The sequence below is a fragment of the Diceros bicornis genome, chromosome 3 (genome assembly GCF_020826845.1).
Source record: "Diceros bicornis minor isolate mBicDic1 chromosome 3, mDicBic1.mat.cur, whole genome shotgun sequence".
In the NCBI taxonomy this organism is placed as follows: Eukaryota; Metazoa; Chordata; class Mammalia; order Perissodactyla; family Rhinocerotidae; genus Diceros; species Diceros bicornis.
The window spans coordinates 11,243,340-11,259,171 of NC_080742.1; the positions used below are offsets into that span (position 1 = coordinate 11,243,340).

Here is a 15,832-nt window from a genome sequence, read left to right on the forward strand (position 1 = left end):
AGTGGCTGTGTACATAATTGACCTCAGCTCTCCTTCATGGGTCTTCTCCCTAAAGGTTCTGAATCATGCCAGAACCAGCTGAATGGTGGTCGGTAGGAGATTGGCTAAGTAAAATATGCCACATTCATAGGATCAAATATGTGCAGCCATTAGCAATTTATGTTGTTAGTTAATATCTAATAATATGAAAAAATACTTCCTAATGTATCACGAAATGAAAAAACCAGCCAACAAACAGTATATGTGATATGATCCCTACTATTTTTTAAATAATATTATGTGTGTGTGTGGAGAGGAAAAGCCGAGAAGGATAAACATGAAAATGTTATCTTTGGATAGTAGGATTGTCACTAGTGATTTTTCCTTTAGAGATTTTCTCTATTTTTCAAATTTTCTGCCTTGGTTTTACATTATAGTTAGAAAAGTCGATAAATATATTTTAAAATCTCTCTTGCAGTGTTTTTCCCATTTAAAAATAACAAGGGAGCTAAAAAATAATATAAAATGTACTAAAACATTACATGGTAAGGGGGAGTGGGGGGTGTGCAAAAAAAACAGTCAGGCACACAATCCAAACCCAGCAGGTTGGGCCCCCATCTGAATTAGAGGCGGTGCCTGCAGGAGAGGGCACCGGGCCCAGTGCAAGGGCCCCTTCACAAGGGAAAGTGACAGTGCCAGTCCGAGAGCCTCCAGTGCATACCCCAGGTGCAGCACCGCCCCCCATCCCCCACCCCCTACACACACACACACACACACACACACACACACACACACGGGCCTTAGCAGGCGCTCCCTTCCCCCATCACGCAGTCGTCTGCTGCTGGGCACTTTCTTCTTGACAGTAATATCAGTGGACTATTTAATTAAGCCTGCAAGCTTCTGGCATACATTTACATTTTACTGTCTACATTAGAGTTTCTCGGGCAGCAGGAATCTTTTCTTACCCAGGACAGAATGCAGCCTGAGAAAGCTACTGACATTAGGGATTTGCCCCTGGGTGATTTGTATTTCTACAGAAGACACACTGTGTCAGAGCTGTGAGGCCCCGTCCTTGTCCATCCCTGTGCAGCGTGGCATTGTCCCGTAAGTGGTATTGGGGGTGGTCACTTTTGCTTCACCTGGCCAGGGGCCCGAAGCTCTGACCCTTGACGGTCTCAATGCAGATCTGTGTGAGGCAAAGGACAGAAAAGGGACCACATGCCCTTCACCGGCTTGGAGACACAGACCCTGCCTTCAGACAGGCCCCAACACCTTTGCTCTGGAGGGAACAGCTTTGTCCCTGAGTTATGTCCACAGCCTGTTCTGCTGGAAGCTTCATCAGGTTTAATGAAAGCTGTCAGGAGATAGGGGCTGTTATGATAGATCTCTGAGCACCAGGGGCAGTGGGAGAAGGAAACCATCGATAACCCGAGGCATGACAACTGTTGTCAGTTGTGGGGGTGGTGAGGGTTTTCCATGTCTACGGTTTGTACAGGTGCTCACCTGCTGCTTGACATTCCGACCCTCCGCGCCTACGTGTTTGCAGAACTGAGAGGCAGCCCTCTCTGCAGCTTCCATTTTTAGCACTTCTAGCACTCGGCTCCCCACATGTGTTGTGTGCTTTCTTTCCACTTGTGAAGCCGGGGCCCTTAATCCATCCCCTGAAGTAACTCCTTGCCTAAAGTTTCTGAATTCTTAATTCCAAGGTTCAGGTTTCAGCGTTGGAGCCAGAAGGTAGCCACACCTCGGGCTTGGTTTGGTTCGCTGTTCACCTGCTCTGGCAGTGCCAGGAGCACCCGGGTGAACATGGAGCGTGAATGTGCAGTTTATTGTTGTTTTCATTCTGGCACTCATCATTTGATCACTCACTTGAGGCTAAGCCTGTGATGAGTGGTTTTACGGATAGTTTCTCATTTTGCCCTCACAATAACACTTACCAGTTGGGCGTGACCCCTGTGCGGCAGGTGATGCTGAGAGAGGTTAAGTCGCCAGGGCTGCCCGTCTGAAGACGGCGTGAGGACTGCAGGGCTGATCCCGAAGCCTGTGCTGTAACCACTGCACTCACGTCTTATTTCAGAAGGTCCTGTTTCTTTTCACTCTGGTTGGTCCTAGCACAGCATTTGAATGCGTATATCAATCATCCACGAAAATGTCAGAAAACTTTAAAGCGAGTCTAAATGCTCCACTTTGGTGGCACCCTCCTGCTCTGAAACGCCCGTTTCGCTGTCATCTGCTGCATACGGGCCTCAGGAGGTGCCTCAGGGACACTGAGCCGATGTACACTTTTATCCCTAGAGAACATCTGCCTGAACCCCAGCCTCCTTCCCGACCTGCTCCCCAGGATTGACAGTGTGGACTCTAAGAAAGGGACTGGACGTACTCCAGCTTCTCTGCTGTGAGCCCTGACTTGCCCCGTCCTCACCTCCTGCTTCGTTCTCTCCTGGGACCCACGTGGCCCCTCCTGCCACAGTATCTGGGCCTCCCTGAAGACGCTCCGTTGAAGCCCTCACCCACTGCAGGCCTCTGACACTTCTCTCTTCCCTTCTCTTTGAAGGCCCTCCATGTGTCCTGTGCAGGGGCAGTTGTGCTCCTCCTACCATCTCATTTCTGTGCTGGTTCCAGATCACAGTGCACATTCTCAGTGGTCTTGCCGCCTTCCCAGGCCCCTCACCAAAAGGAGGTCTGGAATGGGGGTGGTGGTGGCAGATGGCATGGGCCACCCTGATGTTGGGTGTGGACGAAGGAACAGCAGGACTTTAGTCTTAGTTCACTTGGTAGTCGGCCTTCACAGAAGCCTGACAGCTACATAGCTGTGAGTCACTTAAATGTGGAGATCCCCTACTAGAAATCCAGTGTTTCTAATGAGACCTAATACTTGATTAATTAAGACTACCTGCTGACTGTAAAGTTTAACCTTGAAAGTGCTGCTATATTTAGAGTATTTTTCTCCAAGAATGATATTGTGGCATTTGGGGTATCTGCGTTTTATAACACCTTAATTAATTTCCTTTTGTTCCTTATTTCACCTCAGATGGTGATTTATTTTTTAACTTGCCGGTATTTCAGATTCCACCTGGAATCAAGGAGAAGGGAGGTTCTCATGCTTTGTTCTTTCAGACTCTTAAAACAAGCACCAGAAATAAAATGTCTGCATTTGATGTTACAGGTAATTATGTCAGTTAAGCATAACATGGACTCAAAGCCAGTGTTGCTCTCTATGGCTCTTTTGGCAGTCCTGTTAGTGGCTAGAGTGGAAAATTTGGTCTTGGCAAAAAAAATAAGTGCTGCGACTCATAGCTCCAAAGGGACAGTTGATGGACCAGGAGATCCCATTTTAACATGAGCTGGTTCTCACCAGACCTGGCTGACGCAGGCATCTCAGCCAGCACCCTCGGTGTGTCGGGTTGCTAGATGTGACACATTACAGACCGCCCTTCTCTCCCTGCCCCGTCCTCCTTCCCTTTCTGCCCTGTATTGTTTGCAGTTTGCATTAAGAAGATATCGAAGGAAAATAAAGAGAAACAGAATCAGCTATGTAATTCTTATTTCCAGAAGGAAGGAAATACATCAATTCCTAAGAGAAAGTTCAGGGTTTCTTAGTTCTTATTCTCAAGTATTTGCACATGGGACTTCCTACAGGTAGCACTGAGAGGTAGGGGACCAAAATTCATGGTCATCTTCCTGTAGCAGAGGCAGAAAGGGTTCCATATAGCTGCTGTTCAGTCAGTCGAGGACTGTCATTACAGGAGTGACTCCTCTGGGCCTCCTCGTGTCATCAACTAGGGTTCAAGATGAATCCTACCATGTCACATGGCCTGGGCAAAGAGTGGGCTTTACTGGAAAAGGGGAACACCTCACAGGACCAGGGACAGCAGGAAGAGAAGTGAAGGCATGAGTTCCCATCTCCCCACATCCCTCAGAGTGGCCTTTCAGATATGCCAGGCATGCAGTATGAGCCTGTGACCCAGTGGAGGGACCCCCTCCCCACTGCCTCTTTTCCCTGTTATAGCTCAAACGTGGGAGCAGCCTTGTCAATGCTTAACAAGCAGACTGCTTGGCCACAGGCTGGATTTGGGGTTCCAGGGAGCCGTCTGGGAATGCTAGCTGCTCAGCACCCAGGGACCTTGGGTTGTGAGATGTTTCAGCTTCCCCTGCTGGGACAAGAGGTCTCCAGTCTATGGGAAGTGGAGCTGGGGTGCAGCCTCATCCCCACTCCAACCCAGAGTCAGCTTCCAGAGGCCTTTCAGACGGCACCACTTGCCATCCCCCCAGAACTTAAGGTCATGCGGGTGAAAGTAATTCCAAGAGAGACTATGATGATATGGTTCAAGTATGTAGGTGACTGGAGGTCCACTTTGACTCAAAGAGAGAATTTGGGCTACCTAAAGAGATAATAATTGCATGGCCTTCAAATGGTATCCTGTAAACAATTTCCTCAGATAGGTTTTTCTTTTTTTTTTTAATTTTTTTGTGAGGAAGATCGGCCCTGAGCTAACATTTGCCAATCCTCCTCTTTTTTTTTGCTGAGGAAGACTGGCCCTGGGCTAACATCCATGCCTGTCTTCCTCTACTTTATATGGGACGCCGCCACAGCATGGCTTGACAAGCAGTGCGTCGGTGCGCGCCCAGGATCCGAACCAGCGAACACCGGGCCGCTGCAGCGGAGCATACGCACTTAACCGCTTGCGCCACTGGGCTGTCCCCTCATATAGGTTTTTCTATAGGAGCTGTTGACTGTTTGAAATCGTACTTTCTCCAGGGCTCTTTGTTTCTCACTGAGAAGAAGACTATCTTTTCTTAGAACAGTATGAGTAGTTGCTACAGTTGATATCCTAAAAGAGGCTGCATGGCAAAGTGAAGAGCCAAGCTGCCTGGGTTTGAATTCTTGCTCTGTCCTTTTCTAGCTTTTACTTGATCTCTCTACCCCTCAGTTGACCTATCTGTAAAATGGGGCTGTAATAGTACCTACCTCATAGGGTTGTTTGGAGGAATAAATGAGTTCACATATCAAAGCTTTTAAAACAGTTCCTGACACATAGTAAGTGTTGTATGTGGTAGCTGTTGCTGCTGCTGTTAAAACTAGGAGCTTTCACCTAGAAGGAGACAGTGCCATCCACTCACATGGGAGGACTTACAGGGATGCCTACAGACAAAACCCAAATTCCCTCAGTGACGTTTTCATACCTGATGAGGTGGTTGACTCATTGCCTAAAGCTCTGGGCATGGAACACTGTGAAATGATTTGGGCCTTGAACAGTTTCAGGGCCAGGGTACCACCTTCTCAGTGTGGGCACAGGAAGACCTTCGTCATACTCCCGTGGTGCTCCTGGTTCAGAGCTTTATGGACTTCTGGTGGTAGGCAACACAAATGAACTGAAATGTTTCCACAATAACTAAAGAAAATAAATTACAGAGTAATGTTAGTTGATAAAACAGTTGAAATTAGAAAAATCCCTACCAGAAATAGAGTTTACTTCTAGAATAGTTAATATAAAGACATTCTTTCTAATAATATTCTGGACCCAAAAATGAGAACCAACTGTCTGTTGGGAGCACTTCTGACTCGACATCGAACCTTACCATCAGTGTGAGGAAGAAGCTGGCCCCTCTGGTTTGTGCAGGCCTTCATCCCTACACGGGAGTAATTAAGATGGGGTAGAGAAAGAGCCCAGGATACAGAGCTGTGTTACATGCTTCAGAATCATCGCTGCTCTGTCAGGAGATGTTGCTGCTTTCTTACCTCTTGAGATTCAGCCTGTATAGCTTGGCCTGTCATCAGCTCTTGTCCGTCAGAGCCCAGAGCCAGGGAGAGGTCAATAAAAGTTTCAAATTGTTCTTGCCAGCCTTTTCACAAGGCGGTAGGTGACTGGTAGTGGAGTAGATTGCCTGTACCCTCCTGTAAAAGAGTGGACAGTGACACCCAGACATGTAGTGTATTGCAAGGGAGCTGGCATAAATCTTTGATGGAATGTTCAGCAATGTCATAATTTTGTATTTGAATACAAGAATATAATTGCCCTTTGAAAAGTTGAGTAGAAGATGTCTCAGTTTACCCACATTAGATCATAGCCCAAAGAGGGAGTTTATTTAAAATGAAAGCTGAAAGTGCTGACCAAGATAAGAATGTATTAGTTGTAACTTCTTGAAGGCTTTACTTTGTGCTTTGACTTGAGCCTATTAATCAGATGAGCTATAAGAGGAGATTTTACTGAGTCACCTTAAAGTCAAGTCAGACCTGTAGGCCAGTGAGCTGTGGGTCAAGGAAGGAGCTGAAGGGCAGAGTGTGTGTGTGGGTGAGTGTGTGTGTATGTGGGTATGGGTGTGTGTGTGTGTCTGGGCTGAAACGGGGGAGGGGTAAGAAATGGTTAAGAACTAGCCAGGCTAGGAAGAACGCTATTATTCTTTCTTCTCTATGATGCTGTTATACTGCTATGCTATTATACTCTACTAACATGCTTTTGTGATTCTTCTTCCACATCACCTCTCTCAGTATTGAACAGTGTGAAGTAACTTCTGCCTGTTCTTTCAGACCACTGCTCTTCCAGACAAGTGAACATGTGGCCAGTAGTCCTGCACTGGGGGACGTGATTCCATTCAGCATCATTATTCAGTTTTTGTTCACGAGAGCGCCCACTGAGCTGAAATCCCCCTTCCAGGTAATAAAGTGAAGCCAGAACTCTCTTATGAGTCTTCCCTCTTAACTCCATGAATATGAAGCCCCACTCACTGAATGGATTCATGGCCTTCTCTTCCCTTATTTAGTTGTGGATTTCTGTCTTGGCTGCTAATGATTAACAAAGGAAGGAAAATTCTCACTGCCCAGCCCCGACTTTCTCGGCTGTGTAAAAATTACCTGATGAATCCAGAATTAGCCCTTTAAATAATAATAACATAAAGTGATTTATGTTCACAAAGTTTTTTGCTGACCCACCTTCAATTGGCAAGTCCAAAAGGCTCCTTGTGCCAGGCTAAGGTGTGCCAGGGGTTGTCTCAGCTTGCCTCCGGCAGGTCTTTGGGGTCATTTCACCTTGGGAATCCTTGAGAGTCCTCTTTGCACCAGCACTTGCTGCCATTCACGGAAAACTGCGTGTATACTCTCTTCTCTAATTGTGTTTCCACCCCGCAGAGGGCAGAATGGTCCCATGCACGTTTCTCCCAGTGGCTGGATGACCACCCATCTGAAAAGGACAGGCTCCTCCTCATCAGGTAAAGCCATGTGTTCTGGGGGCACCTGTCTATTCTAGAAGATAAGGGAGGGTGCGGGACACAGGGGAGGAGGAAGGAGCAGTGCCTGGTAGGCGTGTGCACATGATGGCACCTCCTCGTGACAGGCCACCTCACTGCATGGGCACACACATGCTGGAGCACCTGACAGTGGGAACCGTTGGCACAACGTTTTTTGCTTTCCATGTTCTTCACTTCCAAATCTTCCCATCCCCTTCTGTGCCCTCTCATGCCTGATCCAGCCCTAGGAAATATGCACTTTTGGTTTTGAAAACCAGCCTCAGCTATGAAAAGACTCCTTGCCATAGCTCCTCATTTTCTGCTTCATTCTCAAGAGTTACAGTTATTGAACTGGTGGAGCCAGATGTGAGTAAACTTTTTAAAATAACCAAACATGATACAGTTATTAGTAGAAAACAAGGACAACCCAGCAGCCATGTAGATACCATGTGTCCTCCATTAGTGCCCCATAAATGTGTTTATGCACATACGTATGTGTGTGCACACACGTACCCATACACCCCAGCCATGCTCAGAGTGGGATGGTCTAACTGTCACATACGGCTTATCACGCATCTCTCTTCCATCAGCATTTTCCTCTGAAATTGCTCTCACCAAAATCTCCAGAGACCTCTTAGCCATCAAACTCAAACGTTTCTGTTCTTACCTTATCACTCTGCAGCTTTAGCTGGAGTTGACCACCACGTCCTTCTTGAAAGTCCTTGTCGACTGACTGATTCAACATGTTTTTATTGATGCTCACTGTGTGCTGGGCCCTGAGGACACAAAGCAAACCGAGACATGGCCTTGCCTTCTCGGAGCTTCTGTGACACCATGGTCATCTGTTTCTGTTGTACTCTCTCTGGCCATTTTTTTCCTCAGTCTTGTTTGCGGAGTTGTCATCTTCTATCCATTCCTTAAATGCCATCATTTCCCACAGCTTGTTCCGGGCTCTTTTTCCTTACTGTCTGTACTTTGGTCCCCAGGTGAGCTCATCCAGACCCATGACTCTAGAGATCTCTTCTATCCTAATGGTTCCCAGGTCTGTGACTCACCTTGATTGCCCGGGGCCTCAGGCCAGCAAACTTGCTATCATATGTTGCCACTCAAAGTCCCACAGACATCTCAGCCCCAAAATGTTAAAAATAAATCATCTTTCCCCTCAAACCTGCTCATTCTCCTAGACTCCCTGTCTTGGTGGAGGTGTCACCATCCAGCCAAGCTAGAAAACCTTTAATTATCGTTCAACTCCTGTGTCACCCTCATTCTCAAAATCCAGTCAGTTGTATCTCTTAAATAGCTCTTGAAGCCATTCTCAGCTCTCCCAGGGCATCCTCATGCTGTTGGCCTGGGGACCACAGCACCAGACAAGCCTTTGCTTGAACCTAAGGGCAGTTGGTGAGTTGGGTTCTCCAAAGCCAGAGTGGGGCTAACGTGGTGAGGTGATTCTCAACCGTGTTTGCACATGAGAATCACTACAGAGCTTTGAAAAATCCTCGTGTCCAGGCCACACCCTTGACCACCTCAGAACTTCAGGGGCTGGGACCTGGCACCAGGATTTCTTAAAGCTACCCCAGAAGTTCCACAGCACAGCCAGTGCTGAGACTTACTGCCCTAGTTACCAGGTGAAAGACTCCACCAAGGAAGGAAGCTAGGAGAGGTCATCGAGAAACATCAGCCCAACAGCTCCTGGGAATGGCGCTGAGCTCTCATGTTTGGTGCCCAGAGCCTAGGTGAGCCGCAACCTTTCTGGGCGGGCACCTGTGTGGACAAAGAATAGATTAGCCTGGGACCCTGCTCTTTTTCTTATCTGTTAATCTTCTCAGCTATGAGCATCTGACCAAGAAATGGGAAAGGACGCCAGCAGCATGGGAAATGGGCTTTCCAGCAGTCCATGTGACTGGTTAAAACTGCCCTCAGAAAAGGCTTTGGGTATGAGTGAGGGACTGTGGGCCTGGTGCTAACTCAGGGATTTGCAAGGTCTTTGGGGATTTTTTCCTGAGTTGCAAAGACTCACTCAGGTGGTAATAGAAGAGGATTCAGACTTCAGTTAATTGAATAGGGTTCATTTTTGTCTTCTGAACGAGCTAGAATGAGTTCATCCACAATAGCTGTCCTGCTATGGGCACATCACAAATCTGTTTCTTTTGCTTCTCTTTAAAAATGTTTCCTGGGCCAGCCCCGTGGCTTAGTGGTTAAGTGCGCGCGCTCCGCTACTGGCGGCCCGGGTTCGGATCCCGGGTGCGCACCGACGCACTGCTTCTCTGGCCATGCTGAGGCCGCGTCCCACATACAGCAACTAAGAAGGATGTGCAACTATGACATACAACTATCTACTAGGGCTTTGGGGAAAAAAAAAAAAAAAAGGAGGAGGATTGGCAATAGATGTTAGCTCAGAGCTGGTCTTCCTCAGCAAAAAGAGGAGGATTAGCATGGATGTTAGCTCAGGGCTGATCTTCCTCACACACAAAAAAATGTCTCCTGAGTGATTTCATCAGCAGTGCTGTTGCTAAGCCTATATTTAGCAACTGAAAATCATGCTCAGAAATACTGTAATGCTTTTTAAATAAGGCCCACCCATCACTCCACACGTCTGGTATCAGAGCCTTCATGCCCTGAGCAGAAAATCGAGCCCTCCTTGGGGGATTCCAAGACCCTGTGCTCCTGCCACAGCCAGGCTGCTGGCAAGGAGAGAGGCTTTGTCCTGGACAGTGTGCTGTCTTATCTATTATTGCAAAACTAATTTTGTCCCTGCATACTGAAGCACTGCTGGATGAATTTCTTTCCCCTGTAGATAAACCCAGGGTGAGGATTGCTCTTTAAATGTCAGTAAATTTGTTTTAGCTTTTGGGGCAAACCTTATTGTATACTCATTTCTTCCTCCCGGCGGAGTATGTGAAGTGTCGTAAAGTAGGGCAAATCGAGGAGAGTGTGTCTCCTGCTGCTGAATAAATGGCAAATAATGAACTCTTCTGCCTTCCTTTCTGTTTCCTTTTGACATCAGATGTTTCTCTAGAGCTTGAATGGATACTAGTCAAGTTAATTTTAAAATCAGAGTAATCACTGACTCATGGGGCCAAGTGGTGTTAGTGAGGGCAGTTGTACCTACTCAGCCCCCACCAGGCAGGTGCTCCAGACATGAGTGCACCCTCAGGTACGGAGGCGGCAGCCTGGGGAAGACCTTTGGGTCTGTAAGTGGGGAGTATGTTCTTAGTAAAGATGAAGACTGAGTTTTTGATGCAGAGGTTTCTCAAGCTCTGCAGAAGTGGTAGGATTGGCCTCAAACCCATTTACTCTTGATACTTGTAGTGGAGCCCCAGCTCTTCTTGTTGTGGCTCTCTTCTGTGCTTCTTCTTCATCTGAGTAGGAGAACACCTTTATGATGTCAAAAATGTTTACAGACTTTATGTGCCTATTGGTGTTTTTTATGTATACAATTATCAGACAGTTCTCGATGCCAGATGCATTCTTAGACCCCTTGTCCTCCTGCCATGGTCCAGGGCCCACAGGCTGGGGACCGTTCCCTCACCTCCTCTGTACTTCTGCAGAACTGCAGGATCCCTGTTGATGGAGGATGATGTTTAGTGTCTCCTCCTGGTGTCTCTGTGGTACTAGATACTTACCAGTTCTGGGAACTGGGTGCCTGAGATGGGACCAAGAGGGAGGATGGAGCCAGGGGCATGCTGGGCTTTACCTGCCTGTGGAGGCACGTGGTGGACCTTTAAGTCATTTATGTATTTCAGTACTAAGCACAGTGACATTTAATGCCTGACTGAAATCAGTTTTGTGTTCCATAAAAACCTCCACTTGGCTGCTTTATATCACATTGAGCAGTGTTGCCATGTTGCTATAAGCCATTCCTCTACTAATTGTTTGCACAATTCCTATTCTAATTTTTTTTTTCCATAAGGATAACTTTAATAATCTGCTTATTTTGGTTACAAATTAAAGTTGAGACTAACTCTTATATAATGCTTGGCCTGACTTCCAAGAAAGCTGATGTTGTGCTCACACAAATGAAGTAATTTAATAATTGCCTGAAAATTTTGCTCTGATTTTATGTGGGAGGGCAGCTTTAATCCGTTTTTCTCTTCAGAGTTCTGATGCTGTTTTTGATGAATACCAAAAAAACTAACCAAACTTATTTCTGAACTTTCTTCTACATATTATGTAGTTTATGCACTGTCTTATCCTTTTGAATGCAAATGAAGCTGCTAAGTTGTTTTTGTCCATTTATTAGATAAAATGGATCTAATCCATTCACTACAGAACAATGACAGTTTCTGTGAATTTCAGGGCACTAAATTCTCAGACTGATATATATACACCATTGTCTCAAAGACAGTTGTGACCCTTGGGAATTTCTCTCCTGTGTATGAATCTGCAGGGACTACATTTTGGGAGTGGGGTGATTGCCCAGGATGCCATAGCAACTTGAAAAGTTTTACTAAAAGAAGGAAGTCTTTTCGTAGAGAAATAGCTTCATTAAGGCTCAGCTCTGACATAAATAAGGCGCCTCACAAAGCGTGATTCTCTGAGAGCATGTAATTCCATTTGGCATGCCTCTGCTGCTTTTGAGGATCCCTACAGTCATGTTTCTCCTTTATTTACTTTCTTCTGCACTTTTGTCTTTATTTTTCATTACAGTTCTATCTTCGTGTATTTCTAATTCATTTTTAATTCATTCACCATGCGTTTGTCAAGCACTACTTGACAAACTTGAAGCCCCAAGTCCTGGGGCTTCATAAATGAACAGAACAGCCCCAACCCTCAGTTAAGTTAGATCTTAAGAGGGCAACTTACCAACCAACAGATCCTTACACTACAATGTGATAATACTGTGGTAGAGGTGGGAACAACTTGTTCAGTTACGTGGAGAGTCTGAGCACCCTGGAAGTGTGGCGGGGAGAACAGTATCGAGTGCTTTGTAGGTACCTCTCTGTACCTGGAAGAGAGCCAGGTGCTTCACAGCACAATCTGTTAATTCTCATAACTGTATCTAGTAAATATTCTTCCCATTTTGCAGATGAGGCTCAAAATGTGGCCCAGATCACACAACTAGGTAGTGGGGCAGAGCCTGATATACAGGTATGCCTCTTAAACAAGGGCCGCCCATCCTTCCACACGGATGATTGAAAGTAATCATGCCCTGAACAGAGCATGGAACCAGCTTCAGGGATCCCCAAATGCTGGGATCCTGCTAAGCCATGGCTGTCAATGCAGAAGTCATGGGCCTTTCCACAGATTCGTGTGACTCCAAGGTGGTTTCAGTTCTTTTGTGCTGCCTGGAGTTTACAGGAAAGGCTTTATTAGAAAGAGGGCATTTGAGCTGGGTCATAAGTAAAGAGCTCTGCAAGGAAGATAGCAAGGAAGGGCATTCCAAGGATAATGAAGATAATGAGAAAGGCCTAAGAATGAGTCTTGATAATGATGCGGTATTCAGTGTGGTCGAGGAGCAACAGGCCCTTTTGCAGCCATACCTTGTGAGGCAGAGACATCTTTGCTTCAGAGTACTATTCTCGCAAACACCCCTCATCTCTCTCTGGGTGGGCTTTGGAGTTGGACTAAGAGTCACAAATGGGTTGAAGCTGCACTGCACACGTGTTGTAACGCAAACATCGGAAACTAATGATTTGAGGGTCTTTTTAGGCCACAGCAGACTTGTCTGGAACCCAGCAGTAGCACAGGGTTGGGGGAGGTTGATGATGAAGCTGGTGTTCAGTGGGTTGAGTTTAGACACTGCCCTAGTGGGAATAGGGCATGGCAAGTGATGAACTTCAGGCAGCTGTCTCTTGCTATATAGTGTGGCAGATCCAGTAGCACAGGGCTGAAACAGCCCCAAGGATGACCACCACCTCTGAGGATATAGTAGTAATTAGGGCACAAAATGGCACGATTCAAACTGAAGCAAAGGGGAGAGGAGGGACTGGATTTGGAAATTTGTAAGGTAAATTAATAGAACTTGATAACTGATTCGGTGTAGGATTGGAAGAGAACTTTAGATAGAGACTTTTGGGAGATGATGGTGCCCTTTGTTGAAATTGGGGAAAGTGGGAGAAACTACCCTACGGGTGTTTTTTTCCCCTAGGTTTCATTTCTTTTCCTTTGTTTTTTGATAGACTTTATATTTTTAGAGCAGATTTAGGTTCACAGCAAATTTGAGAAGGTACAGAGATATCCCATACACCCTCTCTGCCCCCATATATGCACAGCCTTCCCCATTATCAACATCCCCCCCGAGTGGTACACTGGTTACAGTCGATGAACCCACACGGACACATCATAACCCCCCAGTCCGTAGTTTACGTTAGGGCTCACTCTTGGTGCTGGACCTTCTGTGGGCTGGGACTGCCCTAAGTTGCTGATAGCTGAGTTCGAGGGATACCTAGAAGTAGTCAGATGAATATGTCCAGGAGACAGGTGGGAACAGATCAGGAGGGGGTCAGGCTGGGAGTAAGATTGGAGGCTCCGTCCTTATAGTAGCTGAAACTATCAAAGTGGATAGTTGGTGGAGGGCACTCGAGTGAGCCACGAGCTGGACAGACTCCGGGCAAGCACGTCCTCACAGTGAAATGACAATAATGAACAAACCTGACCAAGAATTAATATTTTCAGTGTTTGGGAGCAAAAAACCAGTTAAGAGTTGCATATTAGATGAGACTGAATATGTGAGTTGAGTCATAGTATTAAGTTACATCTTTACAGAAATGCTCTGACTTCAGAGTGTGAAACTTGAAAAAATATGATTATGAGAAAAATCTGATTGTTATACTTAGGGCCTAAATAGACCAAGAATGAAAAATTAATCTTTAAACCATTCTTTTTAACTCCACTTAAAACATGATCTGACATTTAAACAGATCATCTGGTTGAGGGATTAGAAAACCTTTTCCATAAAGGGTCAGATAGTAAATATTTTAGGCCTCTTTGCAGGCCATACAGCCTCTGCCTTGACTATTCAGCTGTGCCACTGCAGTGTGAAAGCCACCAGACAGAACAGAAAGGAACCGGCAAAGGCTAGATTTGGCTTGTGGGGGTAGTTTGCTGACCTCCTGATCTGTTTCATGAGAACATGATCATCAATAACTGGCTGGTACCCTGTACCCTTGACTAAATTCAGACTGCCTCCTTAGCACATAATTTCCCAAAAAACTAGAGGCAAGAGCAACGTATTCTACTTGTGGTTCATATTCTGTCAAGCAACAGAAATAGAATGCACCTACCAGTGTTACAGTGTGTGCCAAAGGGCCCCCACCCTCACTCCCAAGCATGCCTTCCCACAGTGCAGAGCGCCCCCTTGTGAGCTCTGCCAAGAGGCACAGGCTGCACACAGCTTCTCAGAGGTCTCTTGAATAGGGAAGGAGAGGAAAGGGAAACAGAACCACCTCAGCAAGCAGAGAGCCCTCGATTGTGATTGTACGGTTACACCTCTAAGTACAATGCAGACTGAGAAATGTTTATAGTTTCACACATTAACCACAGTAACACTATACACAGTAAACGTTGGAAGGCTGTTAAATCACTTAGCTTGAGGAACCGCGCATAGCAGTTCCAGAAATGGGCTTAGTTCTTTTACATATTGGCACCCTCTAAGCTGTTTTATTTCATTTATGTAATTTTTGGACATTGTTTTCATTTTGCTTTTCAGGGGTTCCCTGGAAGCTTATGTTCAATCAGTAAGAAGTAGAGAAGGCAAAGAATTTGCACCAGTTTATCCCATAATGGTTCAACTGCTTCAAAAAGCTATGTCTGCTCTTCAGTAATAATGTGAAGTATTTCTTAATTTCCATTTTGTGCTAAGCCATTCAAGGTTGGCAGTTAACCTACATAACATGTACTTTAAGACAGCTACTATCTGCTATGTTAAGAATGTAAATGACTTTTCTCTATTTCCTGTTGCTCTTTTTCTGTTTCCCTCTTTAGCCCTTCTGCCTTAAGTAACATAAAATGTCAAATCAGATTCATCACCACCACCTTCAAACTCCAGGGACCTGATTTTTCCAGAAAGACATCCAACTCCGCTCTCTCCTTTCAGGCTTTTCTACGAGGCTAGCTGAAATTTCTTTCCCATCACATAACAGAGTGCCCCTCTAGGTACACACATACTAAGTCCCCACTGCTTCTTAAGGGATATGATCAAGTTACCTAAGAAGTACCCTGCTTCCCGCAACCAACGTTCCTCTTCACTAGATAAGTAGGTAGCCCAGTGGTTTCCAAATCTGACTGCACATTAGAACCAGTGGTGGAAGCTTTAAAAAATCTTGATGCGCAAGTTGCACCCCATAGCAACCCATCTGGGGGAAGGAGCCAGGTATTCCTATTTTTTAAAAACAAACATCCCCAAGTGTTTCCAATATACAGCAAAGTTTGGGAACTACTGGACTATCCCAAAGCTAAGATGTAGGGTTAAATGTTTAAATATGTCATACTGTATCTTTAATAAAGATAGAGCAAGGCTGTCTTGACGCTTTGTGTGTCATTTTATTAAAAGCAGACTTTGGGGGCCATTTAATTTTATCACAAGAGATGCTAACTTAAAAAATAAAAATTTTTATTTTACAAATATTCTTATAAGATAATCTAGCTCCTTGTTTTTTATTGCCTTTGCCATTATTAACATTTTGTTTTT

At 45.6% G+C, this 15,832-nt stretch overlaps 1 protein-coding gene across 2 annotated transcripts in view; it reads left to right on the forward strand.

Moving 5' to 3' along the window:
• The window catches only part of COG5 (component of oligomeric golgi complex 5), a 343,112-nt gene extending 327,450 nt beyond the window's left edge, over nt 1–15,662 (forward strand). Inside the window, exons 20-22 of one of the 2 annotated variants that reach the window (XM_058523290.1) lie at nt 6,509–6,635; nt 7,106–7,185; nt 14,852–15,662. In XM_058523290.1, coding sequence (XP_058379273.1) covers nt 6,509–6,635; nt 7,106–7,185; nt 14,852–14,966 — 322 coding nt within the window. In that variant the 3' untranslated portion in view covers nt 14,967–15,662. Of the gene's footprint in view, nt 1–6,508; nt 6,636–7,105; nt 7,186–7,885; nt 9,215–14,851 lie in introns of those variants that run through there. The other variant, XM_058523280.1, reaches the window with a different exon arrangement.
• The last annotated feature ends 170 nt before the right edge of the window (nt 15,663–15,832 follow it).